At 44.9% G+C, this 19,915-nt stretch overlaps 1 protein-coding gene across 2 annotated transcripts; it reads right to left on the reverse strand.

Annotated features, from left to right (window-relative positions):
- Positions 1 to 232: 232 nt before the first annotated feature.
- rab3gap2 (RAB3 GTPase activating protein subunit 2 (non-catalytic)) lies at positions 233 to 17,908 on the reverse strand. 2 transcript variants are annotated; one of them, XM_079369659.1, is made up of 35 exons: positions 17,545 to 17,908; positions 16,164 to 16,252; positions 15,817 to 15,934; positions 15,646 to 15,727; positions 14,670 to 14,717; positions 14,502 to 14,577; positions 14,313 to 14,414; positions 13,350 to 13,449; positions 13,060 to 13,158; positions 12,344 to 12,492; positions 12,158 to 12,237; positions 10,791 to 10,883; positions 10,409 to 10,548; positions 10,125 to 10,320; positions 9,849 to 9,992; positions 9,604 to 9,686; positions 9,443 to 9,507; positions 9,248 to 9,338; positions 8,223 to 8,344; positions 7,914 to 8,124; positions 7,625 to 7,722; positions 6,603 to 6,711; positions 6,336 to 6,496; positions 6,068 to 6,242; positions 5,774 to 5,947; positions 5,069 to 5,175; positions 4,540 to 4,606; positions 4,077 to 4,147; positions 3,713 to 3,748; positions 3,523 to 3,597; positions 2,534 to 2,749; positions 1,956 to 2,045; positions 1,650 to 1,862; positions 1,402 to 1,566; positions 233 to 826 (listed from the first exon to the last, which is right to left on the reverse strand). In XM_079369659.1, exons 1-35 carry the CDS (start codon positions 17,651 to 17,653, stop codon positions 674 to 676), a joined length of 4,107 nt encoding a protein of 1,368 aa, XP_079225785.1. In that variant the 5' UTR covers positions 17,654 to 17,908; the 3' UTR covers positions 233 to 673. The 2 variants fall into 2 exon arrangements, with proteins under 2 accessions (XP_079225785.1, XP_079225784.1); XM_079369658.1 differs by having other exon boundaries at positions 7,914 to 8,127.
- Between the last annotated feature and the right edge of the window lie 2,007 nt (positions 17,909 to 19,915).

The raw sequence follows: 19,915 nt of genomic DNA on the forward strand, positions 1-19,915 counted from the left end.
ACAAAATCTAATATTTTGGAATAGGATCGGTTTTCTGTTTTTTTTTGGGTTTTTTTAATGTTTGCGGACTTCAGCTTGGTCAGTTGCAGCTATTTAGTTTATTAAGTCTTACTGTTAGGAGCTTTTGCTGGACATTTTTTTTTTTTTTCTATAAAAGCTTATGTCTCGATCACAACAAGTCAGGATGAAGATGTTTGTGTGTTTCTGGTCGACCGTCACCATAACCAACATGTCGGCTTTTGAGAAACCTCTTTATTCTGCACTGGACGGGCCCAGAGGGAGCAGCTGGACTACAGAACAGGAGGTGTACAGGCACAGCTTATAAACAACAGTCTATAAATACAAAATAAGATTCATTTATCTTTATGTTACATCTCTTGTCCATTGGAGGGAGAGCAGGAGGGGAAACAGAAGTCTGATATGGCACAAAGTTAGGGGACGTGAACAGACAGGCTGAAGACGAAGAAAAGTGATTTCTTAGTAACCATGTATCCTCCCACAATACTCAACAGTATTAAACTATATTCACAATACATGCGCAAACATATGATGGAATAAAAAGAGTGAGAAAGCTTATCGCGTCCAGTCCATGCATCAATGGCGTCTATGATTATGTTGTGAGGATGATTACAGAAGCTGAATAACTCAATCTGACAAAAAGAGGCTCTCGGGGTCATTCGTCAGAGGTGAGGGCCTCCACAGCCTCCAGGAGGTGCAGAGCCAGGCTGTACTGAGCGTGGTTCTCCGGCAGGATCTCAATCAGACGACTGACCAGCCGGCTGGTCTGAGGCAGAGGGACCAGAGGGCAGCGCAGCTCACTGGGGTCCTGCAGCACAGAAACACAAAAGAACACGTACGATTCATTGTCTCTCTCTCCAGCTGCCCAATAAATACAAGAAATGAAAAATGAGGGTTCTTTCTCCACGAGTATTAAAATAAACAATGAATGACTCGCTCCAGTGGCAGACCGCCTCAATAACTACAGAAGCTTCACTAAAGGATTTTTAGTTCTGTGCGGTTTAATTGGATTGGACAGCGGAAGAGATACAGGAAGTGCTCGGAGGAGCGAGCGGGGGAAGGTCGGATTCAAACCCACAGTCGCTGCAATGAGGACTGCGGCCACCATACATGAGAGCTTCATAACTGCTCGACTATCTGCGCCTCAGTTCTGTACTTCCAAAAACTCCCACAGGAGGACTTCATCATCTCAACAGGGAGGATTGTTTTTTGGTCTTTGACTGCAGCATGGGTCCATTTTCGCGCCTCTAGATATTAACGGGCTACAATTTGACTTTTTATCCAGTGGGACGTGTTGAAGTTTAGAAATGCTTTTTCGGAAGAAAGATTCTAGCCTACTGGAGCCAGCAATGAGAGTGAGGTCATGTTGCTTTGTCGACTCACCATCGCCTTGAGCCATGTGCAGAGTGTTGGAGGCAGGCGGGCCAGCAGCTCCATGGCGGGCTGCGTCTGGCTCTGGCTGTGGAGGAGTGAGTAGCTCAGCCTCTGACCAGTAAGAACCAGCAGCTGGGAGCCCAGCACATCTTTATCTTCCACCTCCATCATCACCTAGGAGATAACCGAGCACTGAGTTCAGCATCCCTCTCCAGGTGTTAACTGTGCAGAGTCGGGTTTCTCATACACTCCTGTACCTCTTCAGCGCGGGGGTCCAGACCCTGGTTGTACAGCTCGCAGACCAGGTGTCGTCTTAGGATGTCAGGGTTGACCTGGAGGAGGGAGCCCAGCTCATGACACAGCGAGGGCCACCAGTCAGCCTTGGGGCCATTAGAGGGCAGAGGGAGGGACCCTGAGCTGGAAGGATCGTCTATGGCCTGCACCCAGCCAGTCAGCACCCGCAGGAGGAACTGAGACGGAATAGATCGTGTGTGAAGGCAACTGTTGTTGACTTTGTCGTAAGACCTTCATTTGAACTTTGTTCATTTCGTTAAATACACTACCTCCTGCCGCAGTGAGACCAGGCCCGGGTCCATGTCTCCGCTCGGCATCAGCTGGATGGTTGTCAGATCTCTGAAGAAAGCGTTCTTTCCCTGAAACAACAAAGTGTGAATGCAAACAGACCTTTCTCTGAACACAACTTTCTCTGCATGAAGTCCAAGTGGGCTGATGAGAGAATTCAGCAGGGTTTAATCAGACAAATTCAATTCAAGAATTGAATAATAAAAAAAAACTTTATTTGTCCCCGGGAGGCAAATTAAAGAGCGAACGAGTCAGAGAGAGCTGTGACATGTATTCCCCTGTGATCAGTGCACAGCCATGGACAGCACACACATGACCAGTAAGATCTCTGTGGATGTAATTAAACTGCTTCAATGATGTTTTCTTTTCTTCAGCATGTTCTCCTACCATATTGTGAATTAGTCAAACTACACATATAGCATCGCTATAAAGGCAGATCTCCTCATTATAGCATCGTGTACAAAGTGTACAAAGTGAGAGCGCACACGCCACATATGTTCACATTGTTCATGCAGCTTCACCTGCAGCTCACAGTCAAACAATCAGCGTGTCTCCTCACCTTACTGTCGAACAGGCTGAGGGGTTTGACCTTGACGCTGAAGGTCATGGCAGCGTGTAGCAGAGAGGCTAACAGGCAGTGATGTTGTACCAGGGGGTAGTGGACCCCTCTCTGCTCCAGGGCCAGTTCAGCTATGGAGGCAGGACCCTCGGCCCCGCTCCACGCCTCCTCCACAGACAGCTCCGGAGCCGAAATCTCCTCCACTGCAGAGTCGGCCTGAGACAAGCCGAGGGCCGAAGACATGAAGAGGAGGAGGAGATGCTGTGAGTAATTAAGAACTGTTTTTTCTAAATCACATCATGATCATGACTTAAATTGGAGTTCACAATCAGGAGCTGATGCACATGCACGTTTTAAAGTTTCCCTCCAGTGAACATGTGTTCACCACATGCACGGTGGTCATTCTCTTGGGGTTTTATTTTTTTCTTGACATATTTTAGGGCCAAAAGTAGTAAAAAATGCATAAAGATTGTTTTGTGAGTCAGAATGGCACACGCCCCTGTTTAAAGTCTGTCCATTAAAGAGGCCTGTAGTTCGGCCCAGGTGGTTATTCTTCAAACACTGTGGAAAGGAAGGCCATAAAGACACACTCCTTTTCTGCAAAGCTAACTCAGCACACTGACAAAAATCAATCCTTCCATGCTGCACTACATGTTGTTTGAGTCTTCTGCGACCTCCACCTCTTTGTTCAGTGTTTGTTTGTAAACCAAATATCTTCTGAGAGGCAGCGCGACACAAGCAGCTCCTGAGCTCCGTCAGGGTTAAGTAGCTGTATTGTTTAAATGTTCCACAGTCTCCAATCATTCTGAAGGGTTCTTTGTTTTTCTGTGTCTGGAGGGGATCTTTAAGAAAGCCTTCTTTTTTTTCTCCAAAGTGTACGTGTGGTTAGTAAAGGTAGCTTTCTCCATGCTTTTTTCTTAGATCACTTTACTTACATAATAATTTATAAAAGACAAAGGGCACTGATTTTTAACCAACACTCCAGTCACCTCCATGAGGATCTGCAGCAGCTGCACGCAGCAGCCCAGGAAGGACGTCACGGCTTTGTCTCCCATCCCGACGTCCTGCACAGAGAAACGCACGTCAGCGATGAACGCAGCTGTACATGGAGAATCTGTCACACATTAAATCTAATGTTCTACTGTGGGATGACGTCTGAGAGTCAGGACTGAAACTCACCCGTCGACACAAGCGATCTTTAGGTGCTTTCCCCACCTGAGAAATACAAGTGTTAGTATTTGTTTTTTTTTATTTCAAGACAATACAATCCAAAACAAGACAAAAGACAATTACAGGACAAGACAGAAAAAGTGTGTGCGTGTGTGTGTGTGTGCGTGCGTGTGTGTGTGAAGAAATATAGTTTACAACACGCAAAACAAAAGTATATAAGAATGGAAAATTAATAGATGAACCATTTGTTTGTCCATCACATATTCATCTTTCCTCTCACCCCAACAATAAGAATGGAGACATCTGGACTGTCTTGGTATTTGTAACGTAGCGCACATTGTGTCACACACTGTATAACGTGTTGAGGACTGACCTTCTCGACGAGGTAGGCTGCTGATGAGAAACGCTTCACGATGAACGTGCTCCACATCATCGAGGAGATACCTGCGAGGAGGACGGAAAGGAGACTCACTTTAAACTGTGACTTTTTGAAGGCAAAGACGAGACTACAGCTTTCACTGAGGAGATTTAAACAAATAAAAAGCTTTACTTTCTATCGTCTGACTCTTTGAGAAACAATCGGAGCTGTGGGTAAAAAAACAAGTCTGTTTGTCTCTGCTTTGAAAGAACAATCCGCTCTGACAGATCATGTTTTATAATAACGATAACAGCCTGTCACACAACTTCAAGCTGAAGACAAATATTCTGGAGCACGCTCTAAACCACTTACGCAAAAAATACCCCACATCATTTCTCTTTACGGTGGAACTTCATAAACACAGGAAATGGATACAAAGAAATGCCAGCAGGTAAAAAGAAAAGGAAGAGTCTCTCACCCAGTTGGATGTGTGGACTGGAGACCAGCTTCAAATGTTCCACAGCCCAGCACAGATATCCTCCCTCCTGGGAAGAGAAGCTCATGTGAGTGTGGTGCCAGTAGCCCAGCTGCTTAGTGTGCGCTATTAATTGGCCAGCCAATCATATCAGCCGATATCAGCTTCCGCAGTGACACTAATTTTATGCGCCAATATCACTATGGTGACGATGACTGTTAGGGTGGTGGGTTCAAATCCGACCCCTTGCTCCATTCTTGCATGTCAATCCCCACTCTCTTTCTCTCCCTGATTTCTGACTCTATCCGCTGTCCTGTTACAAAAAAACCTGAAAAAAATCTGCCTGTCCCTTAAAGTGAACACGCGAATAAAGGATAATGAACAGCCAATGAAAACAGCAGCGAGTGGGTTAGCATATTTCTGCATAAGAGGTCCAGGAGCCAAATTAAATACAGTTTGCACTCTGCATCTTAGAATAATCATCACATTGAAAATAGACATTTCATGTCTGTGTGGACGAGAGAGTGTGCACCTCTGGGTCTTTGTTCCACTGCACCACGTATTCCCAGCAGCAGTGAGCGAAGAGCAGGTCCGGGGAGAGCGAGTGTGGGAACCGCTGACAGACCGCCACCAACAGCTCTGCAAAACACAGCGGAGCGTGGGGAAGGAAAGAGGCTGCGTGAAGTAGGTAGACTGTGACAGACATTAGTAATGAAGTAACACTGAATCAAATCACTCAATGCATGAACGACATGGACAGATAATGCACTGCTGAAGCTTCAATAAGAAGGATGAGGGCTCAGCGAGGGAACCCCATCCTCACACACAGACTCAGCCATCATACCTAACCTACTGTAAGGCTTTCAGAGAACAACCCAACCGACTTTAACAGACCCATGCTCTGTACATGGGAGCTCCATGTATCAACAATGCTGATCTATGATCCACGCTATGACCTCTAATGACCCCCACAACTCAACCGTGACACTGGATGTGCAGCCAGAGCCAACACATCCTCGGAGTTATCACGATGAGAGCACATCGCTTTGTCGAGTCAGACTCAAAACACCTCAGGAAGGCTAAACAGTTAGCTCCAGCATCTCGCCGTTATTAACACCCACCCACACAACTTCTTTATGCTATTGCAGTCTTGTGGAAAATACAGGTGTTCCTGGAGCCAAAAAAGACAGAAGAGAAAAGATTTCCAGACTTCATAATGTGTGTCTTTAGTCCTGACCTGCTGTCCTGTCTGTTTCCTCCTGGCTCTTCTCCTCCTTCACTTCTTCTTCTTCCCTCTTCTCCGGTTTGTCATCCGCCTCCTTGTCTTCTCTCTTTGGAAGAATTTCCTTTAGTCGCTCAGGTGCCAAGCTGTGCCTGAACACCCACTTTGATACACTGTCCGCAATGCCCCCTATCATGAAATATAGAAACAGAAATGAGTTCACAGCAATGATACGGGTCCAAATAGAAACACAACAACTAACAGATACAAACAGATAGACCGGCTGACCAGGAAAGGAGTGCAGCCTACCTGTGCCTCCCTCCAGTAGAAGCTTGATGGAGCACTGTGCAGCGGCGCCCCCTGCTGCTCCCTGAGGAGGAGGCACCAGCAGGAGAGTCTGCAGCACCAACACGTCCTCCAGCTGGTTTACACACACCACCCACTGCTCCAGCTCTAAGGACACGGCCTCCCATTCTGACTGCAACTGTCACACACAGAGCAAAAAAAACGGATACAGCAGATTTATGTAGCGGCAAAATGTGAGGAGTCTATTTGTGCATGCATGAGCCTCCTCTACCTTGCTGTCAGCCAGGCTTGTGATGCTAGCCTTAGCTGCACGGTGAGCCACAAAGGCAGCTAGCAGAGCAGCGGCAGCATTGTGAGACTGGATGCATGTGCAGCGGACTTGCTGCCACCAGGGGGAGACAGACTGAGGGTCCCACGACTCCTCAACTGCACCTGCAGGCAGAAAGAAGAAGAAGAGGAGGTAACTGTTTTTTTTTCCCATCCACTTAAAATAGTTGTCAGACAGGCACTTGTGCACACAGTGAACAGGAACACGCACCTTTCATGCTGCTGAGGGCGAGGAGCAGTGCGTGCAGGTTCCTGACTGCTTCTCCAGGTTTCTGGAGCACCTCTTTCTCTCTCTGCAACCAAACACTCAGCAGCAGAGACTGAAGGGAGACACAGAAGAGAGACACTGTTGAAGAGGCCCAAAAAGTCCTGATCAAATGATCATTAGCTCAAGAATATATTAACACTGACATGTTTATACTGGTCACACTGATAGTCTTTAACTTTCTGCACCTTTGCACAGTATATACTTTCTAGAGAGACTATGTCTGAACCTATTGCTTTCTATGTGATTCATTATTTTATAAGTAGTTTCTTTGGCTATATAGTGTGTAAGAGAAGCTGTAATGACCACATTTCCCCTGATTAATCCCTGAGGGAAGTGCTGGTTTACGCTCTGTTATTGAGGGACCGACACACAGACCTGAAACACACACACACACACACGTGTGCACAAACAGGACCTGTGGACATCAGCGGAGAGATGTCCGAGTGCGGCTGCTCAAGGGCACCTCGGCCGTACCAGGAAGTGCCCTGACAGAACCTCTCCGGCTACCATATAATGCTCTTATAAACATTATGAACCAGCCCAAGTCCCTACTTGATTCTGATCCAGCTCTAAACAGAATAAACCTGTTGAAGGTGTGTTGACTGTTTTATAATGAAAAACAGTCACAGTTATTAAAACACCATCACAATCTCTTTTATTTCTTCTGTACTATCTAAACACTTTCTGGCTGTGCACACATAGACATCAGTGTAAGAAAAACATAAAGTGTACTTTGTTTAATATGTGACCTTTAAATTGCATCGCCCCGATCAAATGAAATACCAAAATCCTTCAATTCAATTGTTTTTTTGTTTTTTTGTTTTGATCCAAAAGCTTAGACATGTAAAAGTTAAATAATACTAGATATTTGTTATTTCTTCATAATCCCACATTTCAACACTTCATCATAAAAGTGAACTAATCTGAGCTTTAACCCATCAAACAGACGTTTCCTCTTTTCCTACCAGAAGCTGCTGTGGACTGATGCCAGCCTGCTGCAGCGTGTCACACACTTTGTGGAGCGGGCTCTTTCCACAGAGACAACCCCAGAACAGGAAGTTTCCTGCAAAGGGCGCACAAGCACAAAAAGTCCTCGGTCAGGGTCTGTGCTGAGAGCTCCCTCTGCCCGACAACACTCACAGAATTTCACAGTCAAAGGAGGCTTTTTCAAATCTCTGAAGCATACACAGATAAAAAAGATGAATGTCATGATGACCTTACCAGTCTGTAATAGGATTACACATGTTGGCATACCTAGCTGATTCCATTTAGTTTCAGAGCCTCTGATCACTCTCAGCTCCCCTTCCTCGCTGCACTCTATCTGGGAGAGAAAAGCCTGGGCGGGCAGGAGAGAGTCAGGCGAGTCCTGGGCGAAGGAAACACTGGGTCTGGAGGTGAGCTGTGCATAGCGCTGTAAGGTCGGGCCAACACGGGTCAATTCTTCCTCTATGCCATCCAGGGAGTCCTGCTGCATGGGCGTGTATGAGGAAGATTAATAAAAGAACAGATTGGAAGCTTTACCACATAAATAGAGTGTGTGTGTGTGTGTGTGTGCGTGCTCACATCTTGAGAGCAGGCCTCTGTGTCTGCAGCAGAGTGCAGCTGCTGGATGTTTGTGTAGAGCTGCAGCAGTTTGAGCTGTGAAGAGCAGAGCTGGAGTAACTCTGTGTCCACCTCCTCCTGGTCTGTGAACACAAACACACTCACTCAAACACGTCACTCTAAAAGTCAGAGCTGAGTGAAGACTGCGGGGGCGGCAGGAGCTCAGCTCTCAGGGACCTGGGTTGGGAACCGAAGGGATTGATTGGTTCAAGTCCCGACACGGACCAACATGTGGAAGTTCGGTCTGGAAGCTGGAGCACTTCTTGAGCACTGCCGAGTTGCCCTTGAGCAAGGCACTGAACACCCACCAGCTCAGGGACCTCACCATGAATGCATGTCCACAGATTCTGCTTGTGCATGTGTGCGGCCTGTACGTGTGAGAAGCATGTCTCTACAATAACAAAAAACTTTATTGAATTGTGAGGTTCTTGACGACACTCAGCCTACTTATAGTCCATATTTTTAGGCAAAAAAACCCAGAAAATAACAAGAACTACTTTATTAAGTTTTTTGTTCATACTGTGTCTTTAAAAGTATTTGCTTCGGCTATTTTTTAAAACCGTGGCCCAACTTTAACATGTCCTCATCTGTAAATAACTAACAGGTGCAAAGTTGTTGAATCTCCGGAAAGCTTCAGCTAGCACCCACGACACGCACGCTAACGGCTAGAACATCATTGTTTTCCACTAAGAGGGCTTGGGATTCGAATGGGTGATCATGCTGTCATGTGATCTCGTTGTTCTCCCGTGACGTTCAGCTGTGCTCACGCTTTAGAAACGCACCCGCTGGGGGAGGGGGGCGTCTAACGGAGCGGGACCGCGGCGCTGACAGAACGCAGTGGCGTGGACGTTGTGGAAAATCGTCCGTTCCAGCCGAGTTGCGACTTTAAAAGGTTGAAGTAATCATTTATAGAGGTTTGAAAACATTTTGAGCCGACTGATCGTCCCAACACTTTTAAAAACAGAAAATATAAAGTGAAGCTTTACCTTGCTGCTTCAGGGTGTCATACAAGGCCGATGTGACGTTAATCAGACATGACACTGGAGCGTTCTTGTTTGACAGCAGAGACTCCAAAGCCTAAAAGCAAAAGAGCAAAAAGTGCAGAAAAGATGACTTCAGTGTGAGATAGTCGACCTCTAAATGTGTTGGTGAGGCCGCCTGTGAGGCGTCTTTGGTCGTACCTGCTTTTTGATTGCCGGATGTTTGATATCAAGCAGCACGTTTTTGGCTTCACTCTCCAAAATATCTGAAAAAAAAAGAAAAAGAAAAGATTAAAAAAACAAATGAGCTCAAACACGCCTCTCCATTCTGTCCATCCAGCCGTCTCAGCTGCGTGTCTCACCAGGCTCCACCTCTCTGCTCCTCAGTAAAGCTGTGAGTCTCTTCGACAGGTGCATATCTTTGGCTCGCTCGCTCTTCTTGTCACTGCAAGTAAAAAGACACGTGGGGTCTTTAATGTTTTCTCTGTTTGGTGGTTTTCCTTCAAGGAACTATTGGTTTGTTTGAGTGTTAAAAATGTTTACTAGCATCATCTTTGAGCTGTGTGTGTGTGTGTGTGTGTGTGTGTGTGTGTGTGTGTGTGTGTACCTGAGGGCCAGGTGGAAGGGGATGTTCACTGTCCTCAGCGCTCCTGTGATTGGATCCAGCAGACACACCTGCTGCGTGTGAAGCTGCCAGCCCTGACTGGTGACGCTGTTCACGCCCATCAGACGATAGCCGGCATACAGCAACCTGGACACACACACACACACACACACACAAGACAAGACAACCTTTAGTGCCTGAGTGCGTCTGTGGTAATCTATATACGCATACACACAGGCGAGGCTTTTTTGTGAGGAAAAGGAAGCGTCTTTGTTCTACCTGCAGTGTTTGCCCACAGTGAAAGCCCCGACTCGAGGCCCCTGCTGCATCGCCCACACCTCCAGGATCCCCCTGCGGGGCGCGTAGATGACCAGGAACAGGGCGTGACGCCTGGGGAGGGAGGCGGAGGGGGAGAACTCCCGTTCACCTCTCTCCTCTGGAACCTGCAGCCAGGCCAGCTGAGCGTCACGGTAACCTGAGGGTCAATCGATGAATTAGGATCCAGGGAGACACGAGACCACTGTTACGCTGAGCAGGACTTTGCACCCTAGAGGCATCATCACCTTTCCACATGCGAATGGATATTCCTCTTGCCAGGTCCAGCAGCGTGACTCGGCCAAAATCATCCGTCACTCCAGCCAGGGTGTTGCAGGGGGACAAACAGATGGACTCACCATGACGACGGGAGTCTGGGAGACCAAATCTTGACAAAGAGAAAGAAAGAAAGAAAGAAAGAAAGAAAGAAAGAAAGAAAGAAAGAGAGAGAGAGAGAGAGAGAGAGAGAGAGAGAGAGAGAGAGAGAGAGAGAGAGAGAGAGAGAGAGAGAGAGAGAGAGAGAGAGAGAGAGAGAGAGAGAGAGAGAGAGAGAGAGGTCGTAGATAAGAGACTTTAAAAAGATTTAAAGGGATGAGAACTGAACTGGTGTTGCGACTTCAGGATTTGTACCTGATCGCTAGCGGCGTGGCGGGCTCCACCTTTGGCTTCTGTTTCTGAACCGTCTCCTCTTCGCTCTTGTTCTTGTGCCAGCCTAACCATCCGCTGAGAGAGTGATTCATTGATGAAAAGTAGGCAGAGAGAGAACGTAATAAGATGATGAATTGATGTAAAAAAAAAAAAAAAGAGAGTGAAGCTGAACCGGAGAGTAAGACGGTTTAATAAGGAGAGGAAGCAGCAGACAGGGAACAAGCTGACGCTCTGTGTGGACTGAGCTGGCTCTGAACACAGAATGGGCCATTATTCAGAGGACCGCTTTGTTCTGTCACAGCTGAAAACTGCAACAGTGAAGGATGACGGATTCACAGGACCATCCCTACTTGTTGTTAAACTGTTCACTTCCCACATTGAGATGTGTTTCATTCCTCTCACACTTTACCTTTTTTATCTTCATGCTCTGAACCCTTTATAGGCCAACTGACTATGTTTGGTCATTTCCACAAACGTTACATATGGCCAGCCTTCTGCACCTCAGTAAGGTCGAGAAGCATGTGATCCTCACTCAGCCAATCAGAAGAGATCACCCTACATCACTGATCCTGCTATTGTGCCATTTGAACCAAATATGGTAACTTTGTCAATGTTCATTACAATTTTTGAAATAAAGTTCTGTTATGTCCCTGAATAACACTGTGAGGTTGAATATTTGAATTTCAAAGTATTTCAAGGAGCGCCCTGTAAAGGGTTAAAGAGAATCCTGCTTTTTTTTTTTTTTTAAACCTGTGGTCCATTTATTGGTGTCTCAATGACTTTGAAATTGCTCCAACCGATTGCCTTAGCTGACACTGATTAAATGGGCTGTCATGAAATCCTTACAGTACTTGTTTTCTGCTGACAGGCTCAGACTCTGATAAGAGACGTCTGAGAACACGACAGCAAGGATCTGAACAGGAAACAACCTTTTCTGTTTGAGTAGTGAGAGATTCTGTTTTACGTCTCACAGGACAGCAGTAACTGGTCTACCCTCTCCGTGTTGGTTTTTTGTCACATTTGTTGTCGTACACATACCATGACTAATCAAACATTAGCCTTTAAAACACACTAAGCTGCACACAAATGAAGAAGTAAGTCATGTCTGCAATGTCGACATATGTAGGGATCTGTGTCATACTTTGTTCTAAACAAAGCACGTCTGCTGTGGACTGACGCAGACAACATCTGGTGCCTTTACCCAGAGAGATTACAGACAGTATCAATGCTAGCAGCTAATGTCATTTAACACCAGTTCCATTAAGATTTCACAGTAAAAATAGGCAGGCAGGCAGAGACACACACACACACACACACACACACACACACACACACACACACCCCCTCACCTGGCAGCGCTGAAGAGGGCTGAGGTGAGTTTACTGGCCACAGCCAGAGCCACGTGAGAGAGGAGAGGCTGCGAGCTTCCCTGAGGACAAACACAGACGAGCACAAACAGAAGCAGACACGTCACGTCGCTTTACAAGAACACTTCTTTAACGTCTCGTCAGGGAAAGGAGCCCTCGCACACTCACCTCCACAGCGTAGAAAAATCCTGTGTACGGCCCCCCTCCCACTGTGACGTACTGGCTCATGGCCGGGGGGTTTCCCTTGACCGATGCATTGAACCCCCCCAGTATGGACGCATTTTTCATCTGGTCGAACACGCACAGCGTCATGACGCCTAACAGCAGGAGGATGAGAGAGAAAACAGTCAGTTCACTTCTTTACTGAGGAGGTGAATTACCTCTTCTCATGTTTTCACCAGTTTGGCCCCTGAAGAGGACCTGAAGTCATCGAGCTTCCATGTGAGTCTCAGATTATGTGTGATTGTTTTTAAAGACCAATGAAAAGGACTTTTTTATCATGCAAACAAAAAGGTCATGGCTCAGACTTTTGTATTGCGCTGTTCTTTCATTTCCTCTGTGACGTTTTTTTCCACATGAGAATTTTTGAGGCTGCACGAGAAATCATCAAATAAAGTTGATGACGTAGAGGATGGCAGCATGTGGTGAGATTTTTCTCTGTTATTCAAGTCACAGTGTGAACATGTGTTTTACAAATTCAACAATAATAGTCTGCTAATATTACTGATAGTAATACCAACACTAGTAGTCTTTCTATATGTGAAAACGACTCAGCTCATATGTGAAACCATGAAGAAATAAGAGAATCCTAAGTCTTCTTTTCAGTGGTCAATATTGGACTGAGTGAACACAAATCAAACGCTCTTTAAAGAAGAGTCTCTCACCCACACTACTGTGGTCCACAATGGTGTCCATTTCCTGCAGACCCCACTTCTTATAGGCCAGAGGAGGCGGCTGGATGACATCACTTCCTGCTGCAGCGGCTGGATGAAGAGCAACAAGCAGCCGTGAAAAAAAAGACCTTTCACAAGAGATGTCCTCGTCTATTCAAGAAGTGCCCACACGTTAGATTCAGCAGCTAATAACACTGCAGAGGCCTATGGCTGCAGCGCACACACACAGACACACACGCTTCATTTCTATGTGATGCACTATTACAGTCGAACACCAGTACCTCTTGCAACCTGGTTCCTGCAGGCCCGCAGAGACTGAAAGAGGCTGAAGCCATCGATGGTGACCAGGGCAGCAGGGTAGAGGATGCTCAGCTCTTCATGCTGTGATACAACACATTCAGGGATCAGACAGTTGAAGGATGAAGCATAGCAGTCATAGATATATGATAAGTAGATTTACAAACGATAACTTATTGAATACTTTCAATATTATGGAAAACATTTGGTCGTGTGTCACTAAAGATATGAATGAATTATCAGCAAACAACCAGCACACAGTTATCTGAGTGAAGAGAAGCAGCTGGACGTGCAGTCGCAATTAAAGACTCCCCTGTTTGTTTTGTGCAGGAAAAAAATGAAAGAATATACAGAGAGTCTCTACGACCCTGAGAACAAAACACAGAGGAGCAAAGAGGCAACAATTCAACTGGAGAGTTGCACCATAGTTATATTTTTCCACACATTTACTGGTCAGTTTAACGCTCTTTTGACAGCAGATCAACAGCAGGGGAAGGTTTACATTAAGATAGACCTGAATAATCTAACTAATAATAAACACCAAAGCAGCTATCATAAATAATAAAATCCCTCCAGAAGATGCTGAGCTCAAAATAAACTGTTGACTTTTACAAACCAAAAATCAAATCAGCCAATTCTTGAGGTTCATTTTGAGTTTGAGTCAAACCTCTTTGTGAGTGAGATTTAGTCTCTAAGGAATCTCAGGAATGACCCTAAAAAAACCAACATGCGAGAAAAGAGCCACAGGCCAGACTTTGGCCGCCCGCCTGAAGGACTCCAGCCTCCTTACATGGGACATGAAGTAACTGCTCGGCCATCTGCACCCCATATAGACTGTTTCTGAAGGAGACATAAGTCTGAGTCTGTCTTTACTGAGCTGTTCCCATACAGAAGTCTACAGAGCCTTAGCCTCCACAGAGTGATGAAGTCTGTTATGATCACTTTACCTGTTCGGTTACTCCCGGGTGACGAGGGATCTCATAGGTGCGACATTTGAGCCTCAGCACAGGATCCTCGTGCAGCAGCTGGGCCAGCAGTAGAACCCCGCTCTGATTGGAAAAGAATCAATTGTACATTGAATCCTGACTGGTTTCATGTTGGATAGTTTCATTCTCTGCTGATTACTGATGTGGTACCTCTGTGTAGAAACGGACATATCCGGAAGTAAAACCCACAACCACACACGTCCAGTCAGGCCGCCCTGTGGAACTCCTATAAACAACAAACACGTCATTGAGCGTCTCCTCTCACTGAGCCCACAGACGTTTCCCTTCCACAGGTTTGTCAACATGAGTCATTCTTACCGCTTCTGGCTGGCCAGTGGTATACAGATAGAGCTGCTCACACACTCTCTGTGGTGGGAAAACACACAGAGGAAAAGTCGGATGTAATGAAGATGTTCACTTTACAGATAACTCTCTGTCCTGATGTGCGATGGTCAGATTATAGTTCTTTCACAGAAGCCAAACAACAATCCCCGTACAGAGAGACTGTTCTTCTTGTTGTGTCGTTTTCTCTTCGCTTCGGGAAGGCCTCAGCTCAACCTTTTAGTACGTTACTAAACCGATCAAAAGTTTAGTTCAGATTTGCAAAACACACCCACAAACTGGACAATTCGCTCCTACTTCTTGTGCAATAATAACGTCATGTTACGTTACTGCCACCTGATCTTATCTTGTATTTTTGATTTGCAATAATAATTTATGGGACAAATTGTGCAATGACATGTCCATCCTTATATGCACTGTGTGCATGATAGTGTTCATACCGTTTATACAGACTTACATATTGATGTTACTGGCTCTTTTACCTATTTTTTTATGCACATTTGTTTATTTGTTTTTTTTTACTTATTTAATTTTGCACTGTGTGATTTTCTTCAGCTATCTCGCTTTGCTGCTGTTACACTGTGAATTTCTCCATCACCTTATCTTATATCATTAACAAAGTGATGCCTGCAGGTAAATGGTTTATTGACTTGAGCTTGTACAGCCCTTTTCTAGTCTTCTGACGACTCACACCTACACACTGATGGCAGAGGCTGCGTAAAGGGACCATCAGAAGTGACTAATCCCGTTCATGCACATTCATATGCCGCAGCAGGTTGTCGAGGGCTTCAGATAGCCTCTAATGAAACCAGAGGACGACTTCACTAAAACTACGTCCATGTTTGATACGTTCTATTTCAATATATAAAAAGACAGCAGGTTGATAATAAGTTAATACGGCCTTCAGCCTAAACCATCATCCCCTCTTAGTTTGATCTGCTGTGACGCTCACCCCTCGTCAGTGCTTAGGGTTCCAGTCCAGGAGACGGCCAGAGTCATCTCCTCTCTGCCGCTGCCGTCTGAACGCCACTTAGCTGCGAGAAGCAGAAAGGTGTTTTCAATGACGCACGACTCATCTTTGTACGCAGAGACGAACGTGTGCTCGTGTGTTCGAGTGTCCCACCTGAGAGGAAGACAGCCTTTTGTTCCCGGGCCACCACGAGCAGGTCTGAGCAGGGCGACAGAGACACCACACAGTCCTGCAGCCAGGGGCCGCTCTGCCCTGTGCTCTCCTCCTCCACCTGGGCATTAAAAAACAAACAAACAGCGATTGGCCTTTCTTCCCTGGGAGCCTGAGCGGAAGCTAAAGGAGATGTTGGAAATACTTTGAATACAACAAGCAGGATAACAGGGGAATATCTGAATAATCTCTGAACTTTAGATTTCTTACTGCAAGAGAAAACATACTGATAAATATTTTTGGGACAAACATAAACTTGGTAGAAGAGAATCATTGGCATCAGGACAGACCGTTTTGGAAGATGAAGTTTCCACCTCTTTGTTTTCACCACTTTCCCATGCCGACTCCCAATCAGAGGTGTCCCAAGACAGCTCATTTTCTGTTAGAGAAAAGGAAGACTTTTTTTTAAAAAGGAAGACGTACTGACAGACTCATCACGTCTCTTATAACATTAAATGATTCTTTAAGGGGGAGTGAACTACAAAGCTACAGATAAATCAGCTCTGTGTCTGTCAATGTTAAAACCACCAAAAAAATGCTAAAATGGAGAGAAGAGGAGAACACTGAAAGGGTGTGGGGGGGGGGGGGGGGGGGGGGGAGAGAACCTGTTGCTATGGACATTTAACAACCCATGATGTATTTTAGTTTAGTATGTGTGATTGTGTGTGTGTGTGTGTGTGTAGGTTAATGTCACTTTGCATTGCAACAAGGCGCAGGGGATGATTCTGTACGGCTTGTCTGTGTGTTTGTGCGTGTGTGTGTGTGTGTGTGTGCCTCTTCTGATCTTGCATCCTGCAGTGATGTGTTCAGGTTTCTCAGGTGGGATGACTCATAGCATTAAAGGGCGAGGACAGATTTCCCTCCTCCCCTCATTCCTCGCCCTGCTGATGCTGCAGAGCAAAGACGAAGCTCGACTCTTCATTCACGTCTCAAACGCTTCGTTTCAACGGTCAGGATTTTTTGTTTTCCAGACCAATTCACAATGTTACAGCAGATAAAGTGAGCCGAATAGAATGAAAATGGACCATTATTTCTTCTTCAACACTTTAGTAACAACATGGCAATAAAATAACATTCAAGGCCAATAACAACCAATATAACCAACAACTGTGGAAGATGAATCATCCAATAAATGATATACACAAAGCCACATTATATTATCATGACACTGCACACATGAAGCAGTCTGGCTATTACTCTTTATATAACAGACATTATATTATAATACAATGGCAACTGATTCTCTGTGGACCACAGTCTGCTGTCAGTCAGTCAACAGACTGAGATAATAAGGATTTAATTTGTAAATGTGGATTTGTGGCTAAATAATAACACCAATATTTATTTTTTTTAAAAACTCAAAATGTGCATCATGTATGACTTCACCTTTTCTTGCACAAACAGGGAATGCCATGTGTTAATGTTGGCTGTCAGATATAAAGAAAAACCAGACCATCATGATAATAAAAAAAAGTGTCCTCTTTAGTTAAAAGGATGATATAAGGTGATAAAATGCATGTTTCCACCGTCATTTAGAAATGTGATTACAGTTTGTTATTATAAGAAAGACTGTCCACCGTGACAAGGGAGGAAAACACGTCCCAGATCTACTTTAAATCACCTTTAATAACATGATGAGCTGCCCTCTTTTATCGTCATGTTTCACATTACCTGTTTGACTTTTCTCCTCCTCTGGCTCACTTTGCTGACTCTTGAACAAATAGTCCCTGACAGTCTTTAGCTCTTGGAGCCGACAAAACTCCAACAAGCTGCAGGACATCTCTCTCCTCGACACAGCTATGAAGGGAACGAGCCAGTTAGCCTGCTGAGCTAACAGCGTCGCTTAGCAGTTCGTTTGCAGGTTGTCTTCACTTTATGACAGCTGCTTCATAAAGACACTATTTCCACCTTAACTTCGACTGTCAAATGGAGAAATGTCAATACGGATCAGGTATCCTTATTTTCTCACTGGTCGCTCCTCAGCTTTGGTCCTGATGAGTTGATGACACACTGTTAGCATAATAACACTGGTTCACTTCCGGGTTAGCGAGAGGTCAAACATATAAATATAGAAGAAAAAATAAATAAATCACATTTATCAACAAATAAGGCATTACATGTATTCTGTTAGAAAATGAAATGTTTTTGGTGGTTTTATAAAATCCCTATTCAACGATTTGCGACAGGAAAAAGTGCATGTGTTTAGATGTTCCGCCAGGGAGCGGTAGACTCACGTTTGCTGAATTACTCCTCTCTGTTCTTACTGGCTTTACTTTTGTTTACTACATTAGTAAAGGGTATTTATTTTTTAGTCTCTGATATGTTCCCGTGTGGTTTGTGCAGTGTTTTTAGTCCTCCCAGCTGTGTTTACATGATTGGTTTGATGCAAACTAAATTCAGAACAAGCCCTGCATGAGTTTTGTATGTTAATATAGGATCCAAGAAATATGCCTATCAAACTAATAACACATAGTCAATGGATTTCATGTTCTTAGGTATGACAAAATTACACCATAAAAGCCAGCAAAGCACCCAAGTACGTACTTTGATTCTGGTTGATGCTCTGTATTTTCAGCAACTGTGAGTATGTTTATCATCATTGTATTAAAGGATGACTATATGACTATAACGTGATTAAAAAAAAAAAAAACCTTTGCTTATGATGACTGTAAGAGAGACACCAGCATTTTCTTAGGAAATGTCTTTCTTAAGTGAAATACCATGACAAACCAGTGAACTATTGACCTTACCTTGCATAAATTTGCAGTTTTTGCAATGAACACAGTTTTACAGTGTGATCCCAGCCTATACTTACTAGCTAAATGCTTAAATTAAAGTGGTCAAAGTCCATTTAACACTGTTTAGATGCCCTACATGATTTACTACGATGGACAGATTTCACTGTAGAGGTTCCCAGGGCCAAAACATTCTGTTCTTATAAAGTAGTACTTGTTCTCTCTTGACCCCACTTACAATTTCATGTTCGTGGAATCTTGTAGAGTCCAAGGTCAGGGTTACTACTTTCTCTGTGTGAACAGACTGTAACTCCTGTGCTCAACATGACCAGCTGTTAGGGGCATTGTCTTTCTTTTCCATCCTCTCCGAAGTTCTTTAAAAAGCAATGGGCACTTTTCCAGGGAACTTCCTCCATCTTTACTAACAGTCCCACCTCCCGTCCTAAACAAACTCACACACACGTACAATACAGTGCATGCACACAAATACAAATACAGGCTCACCTCGTGGGGGTACCCAAAAGTTTCCGGACCGGGCCGGACATAGAAACTCGGAAACAATTGAGTGTCAGAAAGGTCCTTGGGCCCTTCTCCGTCACATTTCCCCGTCCTGTGCCTTTGCTTGCAGAGATGTTGTTGCGTCGGCTGTTTTACAGTCACCAGAAACAACTCACCATCTGGTTCCCGCTCTTCCTTTGTTGATAAGGAAGTGAGCTGGCATCACTTTGTCCCAGGATGGATCTGTTGTTGGTACACAAAGAGAGATGGCGATGATTTATTCAAACACACCGAGATTAGTCACTGTTAAAAGACCCTAAGGAAAGTTTTGTGTTGGGTGTTTCTAACGAAAGAGTAATGTGTCGGTTAAATGGAAAAATAAATCCATTTAAAAATGACTTGGTTTTTTTTGCAATTTTTGGGCTTGTGATGCCTTTATTAGAGGGACAGCATAGTGGATAGAGTTGAAAATCAGGCACAGAGCGAGGAATGACATGGAGCAAAGTAGCCACAGGTCAGATTCAAACCCTGGCTGCCTGCTTTGAGGACAGTAGCCTCCGCACACGGGGCGTGAGAACTAAACACCAGGCCTCCGGCGCCACAATGTTTTAAGAGGCATCTCAAACACAATGGCGACCTATATCAAAGCAATGGTTTGCAGCATTATCTAACTTAAGTTGCTCTTGAATGCTGGCTTGCAGTAATCTTTTCACAAGTACACTCAACAGCTGGCAAACTTTGAAGGAAGTAGCGCAGTGTGAGAAGACGGAGGTTAGTATGCTGACTGGCATCAGGCCCCTTGCATAATC

Source organism: Symphodus melops (genome assembly GCF_947650265.1).
Source record: "Symphodus melops genome assembly, chromosome: 19".
Classification (NCBI taxonomy): Eukaryota; Metazoa; Chordata; class Actinopteri; order Labriformes; family Labridae; genus Symphodus; species Symphodus melops.